This window comes from Canis aureus, chromosome 16 (genome assembly GCF_053574225.1).
Source record: "Canis aureus isolate CA01 chromosome 16, VMU_Caureus_v.1.0, whole genome shotgun sequence".
NCBI classification, from domain to species: Eukaryota; Metazoa; Chordata; class Mammalia; order Carnivora; family Canidae; genus Canis; species Canis aureus.
In genome coordinates this window covers 8822643-8842537 of record NC_135626.1, presented here as the reverse complement: position 1 = coordinate 8842537, position 19895 = coordinate 8822643, and the positions used below count along the sequence as shown (strand labels likewise).

The 19895-nt window shown below is 41.2% G+C and overlaps 1 protein-coding gene across 6 annotated transcripts in view; it reads left to right on the top strand.

The window, feature by feature from the left end:
- The window catches only part of MED27 (mediator complex subunit 27), a 200003-nt gene that overhangs the window by 122412 nt on the left and 57696 nt on the right, over positions 1 to 19895 (top strand). For all 6 annotated transcript variants that reach the window (XR_013353932.1, XR_013353931.1, XM_077851162.1 and 3 more), the window contains exon 4: positions 9181 to 9274. Coding sequence is in view for 4 of the 6 variants with exons in the window: in XM_077851162.1 (XP_077707288.1) it covers positions 9181 to 9274 (94 nt within the window). In the remaining 2 variants the exon portion in view is untranslated. The remainder of the gene's footprint in view (positions 1 to 9180; positions 9275 to 19895) is intronic.

Sequence of the window (19895 nt, the reverse complement as noted above, 5' to 3'; positions counted from 1 at the left end):
AAATTTCTCTGTTGTTATATAAAAAGTCTAGGGAATGACAAAAATGAAATCTGCTTTTCCCGTGGCATCCTTACAGACCTCAGGGAAGCAGTGTGATGTGCAAGAAGTGGAGAATCAGACATAGGTTCTGGGCTCAGCCCTGCCACTCAGCTGTGCTGCTTCCTTGGGCAGTCGCTTAACCTTCTTTTTTCTGTCACTTATAAAACGGGAGTTTTGGATTCGCCCTTCTTACTTCCCAGAGTTGGCGAGCAAACAAATGAGATGAAGAATGCAGAAGTGCTTTGAAAACTGGAAAGCAGTGCCTTCTTTCTTGCTTCTCCTGAGTGTCCAGCAGAAAGCACAGGCAAGAGCCATCCATGCAGCCATCTGGTACTCACAGAAAGCCTTCTGTGGGCAACTCATTCCACTGTCTCTATCCCGAGTATGTAACAGCATTCCCTGAACACAGTCGTTTGTCGAGCACTGTAGGCACTCAGCATATATGCTTTAATAGATCTAATAGGGATAGTTAATGGTGTTTCACCTCTCTAAATCATGTGGAAGAAGAATTCTGGTTTTATGATGCTGTTTGCCATGTGTTCTAGTTCATATACACCTATGAACTTACGAGACTGCTGCTTGACCCTCATGCTGGAAGAAGGAAAGCAGGCAGGTTCATTTCTGTGTTTCTGGATGTGATGGGTCTTTGTGCATTGATTTCAACTTGAGCTTTTGTCAGCTTGCCCTCGTGATTCTCCCATATTTGCTTGTAACGTATTCACGTAGTTCAAAATTCATAAGCTACTAAGAAGAGAACAGGAGAAAGCTCCCTTCCACTTCTCTGACTTGGTCACCAGTTCACTCTGAGGAAACAACTCTGCCTCATCTTGACAGCGTCTCTGCTTAGATGTTGAGTTTCCATAAAGAGATTTTGAAGTTTCGAGTGTCTTTCCTTGGAAGAGAATAATAGGGATAGTGGAGCAGTGTGGTAAAGATGGGGCAGAAATCTAAGCAAATGCTCTTATTCCTGCCTGTGATACATTTAGTCTTGCCTTTTCATGTACAGTTGAGAAAATACTTTTAATTTTCTTGAGAGAATAACCGGAAGGCTTTCGCAGACATGATACAAATATCTTACAGATCTGAGAAGTTGGACCTCAGTTTCCTGTCTTCTTTCTTCAGCATTTATTGAGACCGATTGTTGAGTCTCCAGCAGTCTCATTCTTGCGGAGTAATTAAACAAACCCCCTTCTGTTCCCACCCACTGGCAGTCCTCTTGGACTCATCATTCTGGACAGGTGTGGAGGAAAATCTTGAATCATTTTCAGATACTGCAAATGATTCCCTTTTTGATAGCTACTGGGCATTATCCTCTCCCTAAAAAGGTGGTTTATTAATATATGCATTCCTAACTTTCAGATTTTGTATGGGTGGAGAAAATGAACAGCATGTGTCGTACACACTGGGGTAGATGCTATTTAAATCTGGTTTGAGCTGCTAAACATCTCACTAACACGGGATCACTGGCTGGAGTCCAGGTTTGTTGGCTGTTTTTTTCTTTTTTTTCCTTTTGAGGCGGGGTCAGACTTTAGAGAACCAAGCCATCTGTCCAGCAAATTATTTTAAGGCTCTTAATAACAAATAGTTTGTAATATATTTTAATGTGTGGAATAGAAGATTAATGTTTTGCAAAACTGATATCTTTAGAAATGTCTTCCACATTCTGTTTTGTTATCATTTTGGTATTGTAATCCCAATTTGGTAGCACCTATCTTTGTACTAATGTTTTTGCAGAATTAATTAGTTCGTTAAAAGCAACATTTAAAACTGGCATGTCAATAACACAGTGCACTTCTTTAGAAGGCTTTTGCTTCTAAGAGTCGTTGAGCTTCTACTAAAACAGATGCAGGGATTTTGTAGCTGCGTATGAAGCTGTAAGACTTTGAAGAATCTCTCTTGCTTTCTTTGAGGTTTGTTTGTGGAGCTTTTCGATTGTTGTTGTTCGTGCTTTTCGGTGGCTAATGTACTGCACTCTTCAGCACCTCCAATCTTCATCCACTGCAGAGAACTTTGCATTTGAGTTGTTCCATACCTGCCTAGCCTGGATCTCCATGGCTTACTTTTAATGCCCTGTCTACTCATTCAGCAAATATTTAAGGAATGTCTAGTGGGTCCCAGGCACCATGGCATGTATTCAGCACTGAATAAAGCAGCCATGACATCCCACAGAGAATCCTTTTGAGGAGATAGACGCTAAGCAAATAATCATGAGAAAAACTGCTTAATTAAACTGGAATGGGAGCTACAGAGAGAATTAAAAGTGCCATAGAAAGTGAGATGTAGGGTACATGACTGATGGTGGCAGCAGGGGAGGGCCAGGGAAGGCCCCCTGAGGAAGTGTCATTTAAGCTGGAGACCAGAGACTTGAAGCATGGGGCTGGACTGACCTGGGCATGGGGGCAGAGAAGTGGTTGTGGAAAGACTCTTCTAGATGGAGAATACAGAGTGTGCATGGCATGCAAGGTAGCGCAAGCCTTCTCAGGCTTGTGAAAGAAGGAGGCTGGCTGAGGCTGGACCGCAGGGCCTCCTCGATCCCCTTAGGACTTGAGACTTAAGCTCACCACCGAGCTGTGCCTTAAGCAGTGATATAGAAAGCAGGGACCTCTTTCTTGATACAAGCAAGGAGCTTCTGGAAAACACAGGTGATAAGGCTTTGGAGGGCAGAAATGGTTACTTGCCCTCCAGTGACCTCTACAGTCCCAGAAGTAGGTCCTTGACTTTGTTGGAAAGACTAAGTAACAGTGAGAGGCAGGTGTTTTATCACAGGCAAACAAAAACTAACCTTGGACTTCATCATGGAAGCATAATTTTCAGATTACAAGGACTGTGAGAGTCATTGTTCCTTTGTATTACTTCAGTGTGTTCACTTCTAGGCTACAGCAAGTACACACATACTTCTTAAATGAAGGCAGCTTTGTTGAAAAATAAAACTGTTCAGAAAAGAACAAAGAAGAAAACAACATATCTCAATTCCAAAACAGGTCTAGAGCAGTTATTCTGAACTTGGGATTCACAAATGGACTTTAAGGAGCCTATGAACCACAGACAGCTGTATGTAAAATGCTATGCAGACATGCATTTTAGTTTTCAGTACCTTCCTAGAGGGTTCTGTGACCCAGGAAGATAAAAGAAATTGGAAAACCTGTTAGTCTTTTATGTGTTTGCAGAAAACCTTTAGGTTCTGAAGGTGATGTTTGTGTGTCATTCTACGAGGGCTGCAGTGGGGTAATTGGGTGCAGATTCTGGGGTGGCAGTCCAGCAGTCCAGGGGCTGCCTGGTGAGATGTGGTATGGGGCATTTATGCAGATCACCTCTTGGAGATGCTACTCATTCCTAGATTGACAGGTTCTCTGATAAGAGATCTCTGAGTGCCCAGTGTTCTTTAATTCTATGATTAAGGACATTGTAAGGAGCAGGCCAAGCTACTTGAAGACAATCAGAAAGAACAAGGTTCATAGGGCTTCAAAAATTGATGTTAGAAATCTGAGAATGGGGCACCTGAGAGGCTTAGTTGGTTAAGCATCTGCCTTTGGCTAAGGTCAATATCCCAGGATCCTGGGATTGAGCCCCACATCGGGCTCCCGGCTAAGGGGAGCCTGCTTCTCCCTCTTCTCCCCTCACCCCTGCTCTGGCTTGTGCTGTCTCTCTCTCTCTCTCTCTCTATATATATATATATATATATATATATATATCTCATATATCAAAATCTTTAAAAAACAAAAAAAGAAATCTGAGAATGGCATGATCATTTCTGATGCTACTGAGATGTTGAAGTTGTTGAGGTAGGACCTTAGTCCTAAGGAAGCCTTTAGAAACCTTACGGAGAATTGGTTGGATCGCACTGGGAAAAATTGGATTGGAAACCATTGAGAGTCTGATTGGAACTGGAGAGCAGAACAGGGAGATTGGATTATCTAACTGCTTAAAGTTAACTTTCTGCCTGAAGATATCGAAGTTCTAAATCACACCTTGATCTGAACCTGTGATTTCTAGGAGTTTGTGTTTCTAGCCCGATTCTTGGACTATAAGCCAGCTCATTGGCCGAGTGCTTTGGGAGGAGAACTTCAAGCAGCTCTCCATTTTGAAAAGCCTCTGTAATGTAAATAGGAACAGCAATCTTTCCAAGTTATTACCCTGTTAACAGGTTGACAGATATGTGCAAATTGTGACTCACTGCTCAATTTGGCACTAAATTAATGTCTTTCCGCGCCGCGTCTGCTCAAGTGTAAACTAGTCACCACTGCTGTGTTACTGCTTGTTTGCCTATATTCCAAAGGTAAAAATTAAAGGAATTTGATCCTGCCATAGAACGGAATGGAGCATATGGTGGACGTGTAGGAGGAGAGCACGCTGTTCCTACCTGTCCTCAGTCCTGCACTCAAAGTGGGACGCAACACGTTGCTGAGCTCTGCGCAGATGCTGGCGAGCTCACAGGCTCGGGAGGCAGCATCCCTAGAAGTGCTGCCAAGAAGGTGGTACAGCGAAGACCACCTTCCATGCCAACCCCCACCCGAGGCAAAAAAGGAAGTGTCATTCTGTCTCCAGCTTTTTAATTTGATGTTCCTAGCTTTCCTTATTTCTGTCAAGTTACTAGTGGTGGATTTGCGTTTTAAAGGTTGGGTGTATCTGAAAATGAAATGTTTTGATTTTTGCTTCTAGGATTTAGACATTGTTTTCCTCAGTTAAAAACGCAGCTTTCTCTCTTTCTCTTTTTGGCAAACACATAATGTCACCTGTAGAAAGAAAATTTGCATCTCCTTTATGTTAGACGTGTGAATGAAAAACAGTCTCCTTGAGATTCATTTTTGCTTCATAAAATCTTTGGATTAAGTTTGCTGAGCTTCATCTGAGGTCACTGATCAGGGGAAGAAACCAAACATGCCACCCCAGACTCTACTGTCCTGTATTAACAGATCTCATAAATAAAGGAATCCAGAAGTGGCAGGAAACATTTGTTTTCTGCCCATTTAGAACTCTGCCCCCCACTAAAAGCAAGCAAAGTCAGATACTTGGCGTAGAATCCTAGAAATCCACACGCTGAACTTGGTTTCTGGAATCTTCACTGAACCTACTCATTCCCCTACTTCCCTAGCCTATTAAAGAAACAGGTTTTCCAGAAAGCATTTTGAAACCTTCAAGGTGAAAGGTACAAGGGAGAGCAAATTATGATGTTATCTTTGTACTGAAGTCCTGCATATTCATTTGCATCCTCCTGTCCATATCTATGATGGTTATTGATTGAGGATTGGTTCCGAAGACATTGCCCGCCCCCTCCTCATTAGCATATACTTAGCAATGACCTCCAATCACACAGGACAGTGGATTTGTGCTTCCTGCTGAGTCTGAAGTAATTGGGTTTCTTTTTTTTTTTTTTAAGTAATTGGGTTTCAACATACAGATTTAGAAAAGTATGTAAATACAGAAATGTTTCCAGTGACTTGGTGTAAACTTTTGACATGAAGTTTGCCACATGTCTTCCACCATTTCAAAAAGCATCAGCAGTGATGCAACATGACTTAGCCGCCTCCTTTGTTCATCTTTTTACCTGTTTGTAGAGTTTATGCTTAGAGCCAAGGTTGTGTCATGAAGCTGTAAATCTGGAAGGGAACAGTGCAAGATGATATGCAGTATCTTGGTCTATTCCTTACCATCCAGGAAAGGTGGTTTCCTCAGCCATTTTAAAAATCAACAAGAATGAGAAGGGGCACCTGGCTGGCTCAGTCATCTTGATTTCATCTCAGGTCATGATCTCAGGGTTGTGTGATTGAGCTCCGCATTGGAGTCTACCCTGAGCACGGAGCCTGCTTGTCCCTCTCTGTTCCTCCCCCCGTTTGCACACACGCACATGCACTTTCTCTCTCTCTGCTAAAATAAAATAAATCTTTTAAAAAAATCAACAGAATTGTGGGGGGTGGGGCGCCTGGCTGGCTCAGTCAGTGCAGTGTGCATCTCTTAGTCTTGGGGTTGTGGGTTCAAGCCTCACATCGGTGTAGAGATTATTTTTAAAAAATCAACAGCGTGGGACCTTGCTTTTAAGAAATACCTTTCATTTTTTCTGAGCTAGTTCACTTTTTAAGGCCTTGCCCTTATCTTATGGTCTTTTTTTGTAGAGGTGGGAGAGAACTGTTTGGTACTAAGTCCCTAAAAGCCCTTCACACACTTGAAAGATGTCCATATCCTGTCAACTCCCTTTCCCAGGAGCAAGTGGCCTTCCGCACCAGCTCTTCTCACACATCTCTACTCCAGTCTGTTGTAACTTACCACTGGGCCTTCTGTGGTTTCCCCTCCCTTCAGCTTCAAGTCTGAAACTGTACAGGACAGTCTCTAAGGAAACTGATAAGTTCATCAGTATGATTACTCCCTAACTTTCATAACTGACACATTGGTGTTCACTTTTTAACAAATGGCATTATGTTGTTTGCTATCTCATGACCCCAGCTTTGAACTAAAATCTTTTTGTGTTGTGAGTGGAGAGTTAATCTCCCTCTTCCCCCAAGAGAACATAGCTTTTATATGTCCCTGATCTAATGGATTTATAATTTAATTCATCATATCCAATGGATACAAAATCCAATGCAAAACCCTTAATAGATAGTTTTGCATCTCAGCTATTGTATTATACATCCCCAGTGTTGATTGGGTGGTGAGCACAAATGCTGGTACGATTTTATTCTCAAAGGATGTGAGCCAGACCTAGCTCTGTGAGTGCTGTGGGTTGGCATCATCACAGTGAGCCTCCACTGGTGGGGAAAATTCATCCTTCTAAGAGAGGGCATTTCTACAGAACAGGCCTATGATGTTCCAGTGAGAGTATTTGTAACTTTCCAGCCCTCAGTGTGTGCCAGACACCATAATAAGTACTTAACTTCAGTAATTATTAAACCTTAAGAGAGTTAGGTTCCATCTGAGCCAGAAGAAGAGAAGACTCTTAGAGGAATGTCTCCAGGAAAAAAAAGAACTGACACATTGCTGGTATGTCTGACTATAGTGAGAGAGGTCTTACAGTCAGGTAGAGAGTTCAAGGATGAAATTATAGTAGGCACATAGATGACTAACCAAGTGAAAATCAAGGCAAAACCAAAAGCTGTACAAATAAATAAATGTACTCATGAGCCACTGCGTGGCTCAGCTACTGAAAATATATGCAGAGATTTGGGGTGCCTGCTTGGCTCAGTCCAGCTCTTGGTTTGGCTTGGTTCATGATCTCAAAGCCACAGTATTCAAAACAGTATGGTACTGGCACAAAAACAGACACAAAGATCAATGAAAGAGAATAGAAAATTCAGAAACAAACCCACAATTATATGGTCGGTTAATTTCCAACAAAGCAGGAAAGAATATCCAATGAGGAAAAGACTGTCTCTTCAAAAATGGTGATGGGAAAACTGGACAGCAACATGCAAAAGAATGAAACTGGACCATTCTCCTTCTCCATACACAAAAGTAAATTCAAAATGGATTAAAGACCTAAATGTGAGACCTGAAACCATAAAAGTCCTCAAGAAAAGCACAGGCAGTAATTTCTCTGACATCAGCCATGATATCAGCTTTTTTCTAGATAGGTCCCCTAAAGCAAGGGAGGCCAAAGCAAAAATAAGCCACTGGGGCTACATCAAAGTAAAAAGTTTCTGCACAATGAAAGAAACTGTCAGCAAAATTAAAAAGCAACCTATGGAATGGGAGAAGATATTTGCAAATGACATATCCGATAAAGGGTGAGTAACCAAAATAAAGGACTTACAAAACTCAACACCAGAAAAGGAATAATCCAATTTAAAAATGGGCAGAAGACATGAAAAGACATTTGTCTAAAGAAGACATACAGATGACCAACAGACATATAAAAAGATGCTCGACATCATTGATCATCAGGGAAATACAAATCAAAACTACAATAAGATATCACCTCACACCTGTCTGAGTGGCCAAAATCAATAACACAACAGATGTTGGCAAGGATGTGGAGAAAGGGGAACCCTCCTGCACTGTTGGTGGGGATGTAAACTGGTGCAGCCACTCTAGATAATAGTATGGAGCTTCCTCAGAAAGTTAAAAATATTTTTACCCTACAATCTAGCAATCTCACTACTAGATATTTACCCAAAGAATAGAAAAATACTAATTCAAAGGGACACATGCACCCCAAATGTTTATAGCAGCATTATTTACAATAGCCAAATTATGGGAGCAGCCCAAGTGTCCATCAATTGATGAATAGATAAAGAATGGATAAAAGAAAAATACACAATGGAATATTATTCAGCTGTAAAAAAAAAAAAAAGTGAAATCTTGCCATTTGCAACTACATGGATGGAGCCAGAGAATACTATGCTAAGTGAAATATGCCAGAGAAAGACAAATAACATATGATTTCACTTACATGTGGAATTTAAGAAATAAAGCAAATGAACAAAGGAAGGGAAACGAAGTGGGAGGGGAACAACCCAAAAAACAGGCTGTTAACTAACTATAGAGAACACACTGCTGGTCACCAGAGGGGAGGTGAGTGGGGGGATGGGTGAGATAGATGATGGGGATTCAGGAATGCTTTTGTGAGGAACACTAGATGTTGTACAGAATTGTTGTATCACTATATTGTACACCTGAAGGTGATATTACACTGTATGTAAACTAACTGGAATTTAAATAGAAACTTAGAAAATAAAATGAAAAGGCAAGAACTGGCATTAAAAACGTATGGTGTAGGGATCCCTGGGTGGCGCAGAGGTTTGGTGCCTGCCTTTGGCCCAGGGCACGATCCTGGAGACCCGGGATCGAATCCCACATCGGGCTTCCGGTGCATGAAGCCTGCTTCTCCCTCTGCCTATGTCTCTGCCTCTCTCTCTCTCTCTCTCTCTCTGTGTGACTATAATAAATAAATAAATAAAAAATTAAAAAAAAAAACCTTTGGTGTAGAAATATGAAGGTAAATACCAGAAGAAAGCCCCAAAACAAGTTAGTCCTGAAAGTCAAAAGGAGGAATGAGAGAGTAATATTTTTTATAAAAAGACTTATAAATCCCATTTGTCTTCTTGACTATATTGCACTGAGAAACCACTGTTGAGAAGTCTTTAGTACACTGTAGGTTTGTGTTTGACTAAGCTTCCAGTTCATATGTGTGCATTTCTTTTTCCCACTTAGGTATGTAGACGATGTGATCAGCCGCATTGACAGGATGTTTCCTGAAATGTCCATCCACTTATCCAGGCCCAATGGCACATCAGCAATGCTTCTGGTAAGTTCTGCTTGACCTGTCTATAGGGCCATGTGGAAGAAGCCTAGCCTCAAGATTAAGTCTCCAGCTGTGTGTTGTAGGATCCAGAGAATAGAGACTAAATCCCAACTTGATGGTAAATAGCATCTTTCTCTTCACTGGTATCCCGTAGTTTCAAAATTCTGCACGTTGAAACTTGGCTTTTGAATGAAGTTGTGGAGCCCATCTAAGAATGACCCAAAGGAGAACTATACTGTAAGACCATTCTACATGTAAGTCCGTTCATGATGTTTTGGTGAATCAGTTTTATATTGTCCCCAAGACAATAGAAATGCCCAACTATTAGATCCTGCTAAGGAAAACACTATTTTAAAATAGAACCAGGTTCAGGGCGCCTGTGTGGCTCAGTTGATTGAGCATCTGACTCAATTTCAGCTTAGGTCACGATCCATTTAATGGGTCATAATATCGAGCTAAATGTTGGGCTCCACGCTGGGCATGGAGTCTGCTTGAGATTCTCTCTCTCCATCTGCCTCTCCCCTGCTCACTCATATACTTCCTCTCTCTTTGTGAAATAAATTAATTAATAAAATCTAAGAATAAAATAGAACCAGGTTCTACGGAAAATCGCTTCTAAAATCCATTATGTATTTGAAGAAAGTGTTCTAAGACCTTATCACTGATGATTTCCAGTTTGTTGTTTCTGATCTTGAGTTGCTCTGAGCAAGTTGGCTTCACACCCATACCACTGATGTTCGCATTTGCATAAATTCACCAAAGACAGGTGTGATTGGGAAATACAGTGGAATAGAAATGTTAAATTTTATTAGTAATTAGAAAGGCATAGAGACCTCAGGGAAGGGAGGCTTTTCTAATGTTGTATGTGATAATTATTTGAAGAATAATTTGAAGAATGCTTCTCTAAACAGATTTGGAGGAGCCACCACATTTTACAGAAAGCAGAATTAATCGAATCAGAGTGATGGTTTTTCATGGGCATCGGGAGGTGAGCTTCAAGACTGAGTGTTTTTTGTGTCTGGTCAGTTGCTGCTGCTTTGGGGCCTTGTGTGAACTCCTCATACTTTAGCATTTTACTTTTGCAGTCTTATTATAGAGAGCCAGTCACCCAGGATGAGGTACAATTCACTCCAGCCATTCACCTGAGGAGAATGGGTTTACTGTGTGTGTGTGTGATTTTCTCTTAAGAAAGGAAGAGATGTGGGCTTATTAAATGTGTGTTATCTCTTATATGGGAAAGAAATTAGTGAACTTCATCTGGGTATTGTGCTACTTTAAATTCTTACAGTTAAAAAACACAGTGTGAGGTAATACAGTGTTCTTTTAATGGAAAAAGAAAACAATTTGTATCTGTCTACAAAACATGTAATATCTTCTGCCTCTGTTAAATGTACAAATTGTCTAAATTTTAAGATCCTCCAGACCCAGCAGCTAAAACATAAATCCTGCTTTCAGCATACTTGACAGGGACCAGGGAGTTAATGAAGATAAAAATGAGAGCATCCTCAGTGAAATAGGTTTGTTCAAATTATTTCTGGGTCATTGAGCTTCCATTTCATGATGGAGACAGGGATTTGGCATTGAAGAGAATGAGCAAAGTGAAAAGGATCATAGGTAAGCAGGTCTAAGATATCAGAGTTACTTCCACCTGAGAAGGCGGGCTTTTATGTTACAATGACCTGTCAGCCCCATCTGCTTTCCCATGGAGCCGCTGTTTTAACAGACCGATGAGGGAGTTTAAGGGCTCGATTCAGGGGAAGAGCCTCATTTTAGATGTGCATTTTCCCCCCATGCGTGACTAATTCAGAATCTTCTATGCCTCTAGCCAGCTAGTTGTTACCTTCCTTAGGTGACAGAGGAATTCACATACGGTGGTGCATGTTGATAGGAACAGCAGTGAGAGACCTGATTCAGAATCAGATTGCTGGGTGGATAATCATACTTTCAACATCACTGCTTGGTTTGGCTTTTACTTTCACAAGATGACATTTTATTAGGTTGCCAACCTCTGGCCCATTTGCGGCTGCCACAGACACCTTCTCTGAGGCCGAGGGACTTCTTACCTGGCAGAAGAGCAGGACCAGCAGTTCCTCTTCTGCCCTTGCTTGTCAGCGGCTCCCCATGACCTCAGTGGGAATGTTTGGGACCTGCACCATAGGCAGTTAAGAAAGCCCTGTGGGAGGTTCAGGCAAGAGTTGGAAGTGGTGTTTTCTGGAGATCAGTCTGCAGTGGGTTATATACATCTGGAGTACCGTGTATTCTGGAAAGCTTTGGGAAGTGAGACTGACCAGGACAGACAGTCAAGGCTGGTGAAGCAGGACACACACGAGCAGTCTCTGCTGACATTTCCTTTTACCTGCCTTGGCCAAGGCCCAAACTGCACCTGTGCTTTTTAATAAAATGATAATTCCTCCTGAGTCAGCCAGGCTTCCTTGAGCACAATCAACAGAAACCTGCTCTGATTAATATAAGAAAAGGTTTGTTTTTGTCTTGGTCTTGATTTCTAATGATGCCAGATGCTCACAGACCTAAAGGTAGAGCTGATCTGCGAGGAGGAACAAAAACCAGGGTGGCTCCAGGGGCATCCAGAGCAGGACGATGGTCCTTTGGGGGGACACTTTGGCCCAAATGATTCGGCATCCACTGCCTTCCATCCTGTGCCTGTCTCTATGGCCTGGGCGAAACATTCCTACCAGACTTCCCTGGGCTTGTTCCTCCTCTGGGACAGGAGGGGTGTTGTGCCTTGTTAGCCGTGTGCAACTGCATGGAGTGGAGGAGATGATTCCCCAGCAAAAGAGAGGCAGGGCTGGGAAAGCAGGAGTCTGCATGGTAAAGTAGACCTTCACTTGTTTTCCTGTTACAAGTGAGAAAATTTGGGATGGGGGTTCACCTGGCCACACAGCCTGGACACAGCTCCTAAGTCTCTGGGGTACTTTCCTCATCCTATTGGTTACAGCTCGTAGTGATGGCAAGTAAGACCTGGATTACCAGGTCCTGAGCTGCTAATTTCTTCTTAAGGTTTTTTTATGATGTAATTTGATATTTACAAATGGATATGTGTAACGTATGGCAAATATAAAGCATAATGATAACCTCATGAGCTCACCACTCAATTTAAGAAGCAGAGCTATGGTTATACCAATATATGCCTCTCTCCAGTCCCTGCCTCTCCAGCCAGAGTCACCACCATCCTGATAATCCTCCTCTTTTCTTCCTTTTAAATGCATTTTACAAGATAGGCATGCATACCTAAATAATATACAAATTAGTTTTGTTAAATTCTGAAATTCATAAAAATAGGGTCAGATTGTGTGTATTGTTTCTGGTCTCTCTCTCTCTCTCTCTCTCTCTCTCTGTCTCTCATGTGTGTGTGATTTCTGAGGTATATCCATGCTGGTGGTCATACCTGGTAATTGGATCATCTTCATTGTTGTGTAATAGTCCATTCTATGACCATGTACACTTTATTCTTTTTCTGTATGTGTTTGGGTTGTTTCCAGCTGTGCTTTTTAAATAATGGTGGCCTGAGCATTTTTACACATACACCAAAATACAGGTGGATGAATAACCAAGCTCCGGGGCTAGTGCAGTGGAGCAGACCACTTTTTCCTCAGGGCCACTTGAGCTGTGAAACACAACAGCATGATGCCCCCACTGGCCTACAGGGGTGTCCAGAAATGGCTCCAGTTAAGTGACCTGTTCTTTGCAATCAACACTTTCTGCTGATCTGGTTATAGATCTCTTCCAGTTTGGGTGTATGAGTACCAGGGGTGGGGATTTCTTTGTGCACACACATAGTAAAAGATGTAAAGTCATTAAACTCCAGAGCATTCCATGAACAAAAGGCAAGTGTGGTGATGATCCATTTTGGTTTCCTCCCCTCACCAAGCGGTCACTGCCAAGAAACTTTGTAGGTGTGCAAAGATCTGTAATCGGGAGCCACAGTCTATCATCAGGTTTTTCACAGTATAGAATGAGAAAAGGGAGAGGGTAGAATTGGTACTTTTTAAGGCGATTGGAGTCAGTTTGGCTCATTGAAAGCAAAACCAACCTTTCTTTGTTGGCTGGAGGCACCAGGGCTTCAGAGCCCATGAGAACCACTAGGAGCAGTCCCCTTCTGGCCTGGGCACTGTGTTTGACTTGAAGTACACACAGGTATCCTTTCCACACGTGTGGACCCCCAGAGAGTGCCTGTGTGGGAGGTGGAGCTAGAAGCGGGAAGGGAGGACCCTGAGGTGCTCAGGGAGTGTTTGCTGCATAGAAACACAAATGACAGATGAAAGTATCTTTCTCTTCCATATGTATCAGTTTGCCCATCTTGGCTACAGTGGGGACCTGCTGCTCAGGGGAGAGGCAATCAGCATGGGTACTCGTTTAATTCCAGAACTGTCAGAACAGTTATTGCCTTAACTTCTTCTGGCATCTTTATGCGCCTTAGGTAATTGACTGTATCCTGTAAACACCAAGTCCTAGCTGATGGGAAATATAAACTTTCAGCCTCTTACATAATCTTTAAATACATTGTGGCTGGCTCTCTGCCCTGGTGGGGGGTGGAGGGGGCTGCTTCAGTGTTGTGTAAGTTAATAACTCATGATATAATAAATCCTGTTTCCGTTCTTTAAGGGATGAGCTCAGCCATCCAAAAATAAATCTAGCTATGTTGATATTTAGCTTCAGTTAATCTACCACCTAACATCCCATTATTAATTTGCTTCAAACAGTCAAAATATCGTAAGAGCTTAACTGAATCAGAGACTAGAACAAGCAGCTGGCTTCTTTTGGCCTTTAAAATATTAATCTATGATTTTTGACTGATCCACTAGGTATAGAAATGTAGAAAAAAAGAAAAAGATGAATCCTCAATCACAGTATTTGAAATATACACAATATTTAATAAATTAATATTTATGTTACGTTTTACAAGAGATAAAACGTATTTATCTATCTTTCTAAATATACATTTTAATTAATCTTTAATGTCTTTAACATATTCATGCCTTGCTTTTGAATGACACATCTTTTTTAAACCATTCAGACACATCTCATTTTGCTCTGTCAGAAGCTCTTGTGGAAGGAAAGACTGGTGAACAGCTTAACTAGCTTAATTATTCTAGACTTTGATTTCTCCACTGGGTTCCACAGTCCTCTAACTGTAGGAGACCTAAGAATCACCAGTGTACTTTGTGGGAAATGCACATCCATGGCAAACAGCATAGAAATTCTGATTCTGTTGCTCCAGGATAGAGCCCAAGAGGCACATTTCCCAGGTGCCCCACTGAAGCCTCAGATAATCTGTGCAGCACGTTTTGACAAATGATTTTAAACCCATTGTGGTCTTGGAGTTCCAGTGAAGGCGAGTTTGTTTGGTAAGTCCTAGCTCTGGTGTCAGGCTATTTTATGAGCTAGGTTGCTGAAGCATTCAGTCACTTCCTCAGTAAATACTCTGAGCACGAGGAGAGAAAAGCATGGTTGTGGGTGCTGTTCAGCATTGACCAACGTCCCTGTACTCCTGGAGCCTGTGTTGTGGAACGGGAATGGGTGGGACACCAACCAGTTGTTGCACAATATGATGGCAGATGAGGCTAAGGCTAAGGGGAAAGGAAGCAGGACAGGGGCTGGAGAGAGGCAGAGGTGCTGTGGGAGTAGGGCGGGGGTCAGGGAAGCCCTCCACCTGCAGGCAGTGGGGCGCAGTGCTGAGCTGGGTCCGGGAGGGGCAGCACAGGTACAAAAGACCCTAACTGGATGACAGTGGGTGTGTTCGGATAAAACCAAGGAGGCTAGGATAGCCCGAGTGCCGGGAGCCAGGGGAGGAGAGGAGACTGAGGAAGCAGTGGACCAGACTCACAGATTGTGTGGAGACCTGGGATTTTTTAAATTTTATTTTAACTTAGGTGTACAAAATTAAATTGATCATGATCCTTGATTCATGATCCAGGTGTGGCCCTCTCGTATTTCTTTAATAATATGGTAAACATTAAACCTACCACCCAGCCCTAGAGCTAGGATTTTTCTGCAACCCAAACACCTGGTGAGCATCCCCTCCCATCCCCTGCCTCTGCCTTGTAGGGAACTGTTAACCATCCCTTTGCTTATCATTCTCGCTTCCCTTCCCTTTTACAAGGGAAGCTTTAACATATACATATATATGTATTCTTAAATAACGTATTCTTTAACTTTGCCTGTTGTACTTAATTATTTTTAAAAGATATCATATGTTACCTTCAGGGACTTAATTTTTTCACGACATTTTTTTTTTTACTTAATATCATTCAAATAGTTGATTTAGCTATAGCTTATTGATTTTGCTGATATGAAATCTTCCATTATATGAGCATATGCTAATTTAGTTATCCCTTTTTCTATCAGTGGTCATTGATTTGTTTCTGGTTTTGATACTATGAACAGTGTGCTCTGAATATTCTTGTTCATATCCTTGGTACCCTAAGCTCAAGTTTTTCACAGCACTCCTCCTAGAAGCAGAGCTCAGTTTAGGGTGGTAGTTCTCAGCCAGGGTGATTTTTGCCTGCTAAGGGACATTTGGCAAAGTCTAGAAACATTTTTACTTGTCACAACTTGAGGAGAGGGGTGCTACTGGCGTGCAATGGGTAGAGCCCAGACCTTCTGCTAGCCATCTTAAAGTGAAAAGGGCAGCCCCCCACCTTAAAGGGCTGTCCAGCTTACAATGTAAGTGCCAAAGCAGAGAAAGCGTGCATTAGGGCACGCAGACATGTGATTACCCGTGAAAACACCAAAGAGTATCCTTAGATGGTTGCACTCATTTACACTCTACCAGCAATTCCGAAGTAGCAAAACACGTCTTTCCCAGACATATAAAGATTCAGATGGTGACTTTAGTTGACCTTCAGAGATTTCTGAAGGCCATTCGGTGCTGACATTCTATGATTCCACAGCAGTCGCTTTAGGAAGTTCCACCCACATGTCAACATTTTTGTCACAGCACAGAACATTATTGGAATTCTTTGTTAAATGCTTTTTTGATATAAATGCCGTTTTATAAGATTTATTAAAAAATCCAGTCAAGAAATGGGCAGAAGACATTTCTCCAAAGAAGACATACAAATGACTAAAAGACATATGAAAAAATGCTCAACATCACTCAGCATCAGAGAAATACAAATCAAAACCACAATGAGAAACCACCTCATACAGTCAGAATGGCTCAAATTAACAACTCAGGAAACAACAGATGTTGACAAGGTGGCAGAGAAAGGGAAACCCTCTTACACTGTTAGTGGGAATGCAAACTGGTGCCACCACTCTGGAAAACAGTGTGGAGCTTTCTCAAAAAGTTAAGAATAAACCTACCCTGTGACCCAGTGGTTGCACTACTAGTTATTTGTCCAAAGGATACAAATAAATTATTTCAAAGGGGCTTATACATCCCAATGTTTATAGCAACAATGTCCACAATGACCAAAATATGGAAAGAGTCCAGATGTCCATCAACAGATGAATGGATAAAGAAGATGTGATACACACACACACACACACACACACACACACACACACACAGTGGAACATTACTCAGCCATCAAAAAGAATGAAATCTTGCACATTTGTGATGACGTGGATGGAACTAGAGGGTATTTTGCTACTAAGCAAAATAAGAGAAAGACATATACCATATGATTTCACTTGTGGAATTTAAGAAACAAAACAGATGAACATGGAAGTGAGGGAAAGAAAAATATGAAAAAACAGAGAGGGAGACAAACCATAAAAAACTCTTAACTCTAGGAAAAAAACTGAAGGTTGCTGGAGGGGAGGTGGTTGGAGGGAAGGGGTAATTGGGTGATGGGCATTAAGGAGAGCACTAGATGTAATTGAGCACTGTGTTGTATGCAACTGATGAATCACTAATAATGCACTACATGTTAGCCAAATTGAACTTGAATTTAATTTTTTTAAATCCATTTTTTTTAAATATTTTTTTTTTATTTTTATTTATTTATGATAGTCACACAGAGAGAGAGAGAGGCAGAGACATAGGCAGAGGGAGAAGCAGGATCCATGCACCGGGAGCCCGACGTGGGACTCGATCCCGGGTCTCCAGGATCGCGCCCTGGGCCAAAGGCAGGCGCCAAACCGCTGCGCCACCCAGGGATCCCTAAATCCATTTTTATAGTTCTGCTTCATTTTGGACACATCAAAATTGCTTTACAAAACCTGATTCCAAAGACATTTTTTCCAAAGATCAGATCCATTCTTTATGGCAGCAGCTCTCAGATTATGGTTTGGCACCAAGGGGTCATAGAGACCCTTTGAAGAAATCCACAAAGTCAAAACTGTTTTTGTGGTAATACTGAGATATCACTCTCCTTTCTTACTCTTGTTTACTTGCACTTTCACGGTGGAGTTTTCCAGAACCTCTATCACATAAGATGATGTCATCACACCAACACCTATTGATTGGCTCCAGTAGTCTTTAAACATTTCTGTTTTATTTTTTAATATAGTAAATATTGGTAGCTGTATCCCACAGAAACAGAAGTTTCTTGAGGGGGTGTGTCCTCAGTGTTTTTCAAGAGCATAGAGAGGTCCTGAGACCAAAATGTTTGAGAACTGTTACTTTGGGAAGAAGTATATTCAACTAACTAAGCATGTTTACAATGCTTAGTATGTCAAACTAAATTTCAGAAAGGTGGTTCCAGAAATGTTTGTTGCAATGGCAGTGATATGAATGGAAATGTATTAGTAATAGAAAACTTTGATATTAAAAAAGAAGTCAAAAAGTACAAGACAAAGGGATGGGAGACATTCTGCAGACAGCTCTGTTTCTTTGACATCAGTTACAGGGAAAAAACAGAAAGGATGGAATGCTGGAAAGTTTCAACAGCAATATGTGAAGTGTAGACCTTGTTTGGATCTTGATTCAACAAACCAACTGTAAGAGAAGATTTTCTTAAGCAGTCCAAGTGATCTGGACATGGTCTAAATTTCAACCAATGCCAAGGAATTTTGGGTAATATTGTTAGGTGTGATAATGACAAGGACCATGAAACAAAAGGTCTTTGTTTTAGAGGTGGACACTGAAGTTTGTAGAACTGATATGAGATGATATACAAGGTGTACTTTAAAATATTGCCGTAGAGGAAGGGGAGGGATAGATAAAACAGTTGTGGCAAAGTCTTGATCATTTTTTAATCCAGGTGGTTATTAAGCAATCTCTCTTCCTTTGTGTCTGAACATGTTCACAATCAGAAACACTGTGGATGGCCATCTAAATGCAAGACTCTCCACGAATTCTCCAAACAGTTCAGAAAAACAAAAATACAGCTACAGAAACCACATAGTAAGCACAACTAGAAGACTAAAAATGCCCACAGTCCAAACTATGTGTGATTTAAAGAAAAAGAAAATGCAAACAAATCCTTGTGCACTATATCACTTGGTGTACTCGCTATTAGCCTTTGCTGAAGGGAAAATACCTCACACAGAAGAGGACATACTGTATAGTTGAATTACATGAAGTTCTAGAACAGGCCAAGACTAAGGTGGATAGGAACAATATTACCCTGAGAGAGCTAGGGCAGGCATCGACTGGGAAGGGCATGAAGGAACATTATGTGGTGGGGCAGGTGTTCTGTATCTTGATAGGGATGTGGTTTATATGGCTGCATGCACTTTTCAGAATTCAGAGGACAGTACACTAAAGATATATACATTTCATTATAGGCAAATTTTACCTTACAAAAAATTTTAAATTAATGTTAAACTACTTAAGGATGTGCTTGCCTAAGTGTTGAGGGATGAAATACACTGACTACAACTTGCAGATGCATCAAAAAAATAAGATGAGTTGGTGGATAGATAAATGAATCTGTGATAAAGCAAGTAGAACAAAATGACAGTTACAGAATCTGGTTCATGGGAATATGGATGTTCACTCTATAGTTCTTTTGACTTTTTAGATATTTGAAAATTTTCATATTTTTTTTTTCATATTAAGATGTTGAACAAATAAACACCTCAACTGAAGACCTATCCCACCCCTAGGAAGCAAACACCCCAAAGCAGAAGAAAACTGTCGAGTATGGCACTCCAAACTGGTTTTAATACCCTCAAGCATTTGGGGAGAGACTTTTAAAAGTCCTCAAATCAGAAACTCAGAACAGAAATGAGAAGAATTTAGTATACTCTGGAAAACTTGGAAGAAAACGATAAAATTGTCTCAGATACTAAGACTAAATTTCAAGATGTTCAAGGAAAAAGATATTCACATGAAGTTTAATAAGGAACATCGAGGAAAGGTGGGGAAACAGCCAGAAGAATGATAAGGAGGCAAAGAAGTAGAATGGGTCAGGGGGACAGTGGTTGACATGACAGCCAGGCAAAGAAGAAACAACGTGGATATAATCTGAATCTGTGGAGAAGAAAAACAACAACAACAACAACAAAAAATGGAACAAATGGTCTCAATATGTAAGACTGTAAGAAAAATTTCTAAATTAAAGAATGGCTGAATCTTCACATCAAAAGGGCTTGCCGGATGCTTTGGAAAATTGACCAGCAACAATTGAGTCTAAGATACAGACTAGTAATGCTAGCAGACTTCAAAGATGGAGAAAAAATCCTCAGAGCTTCCAAGCCAAAAAAAATCCAG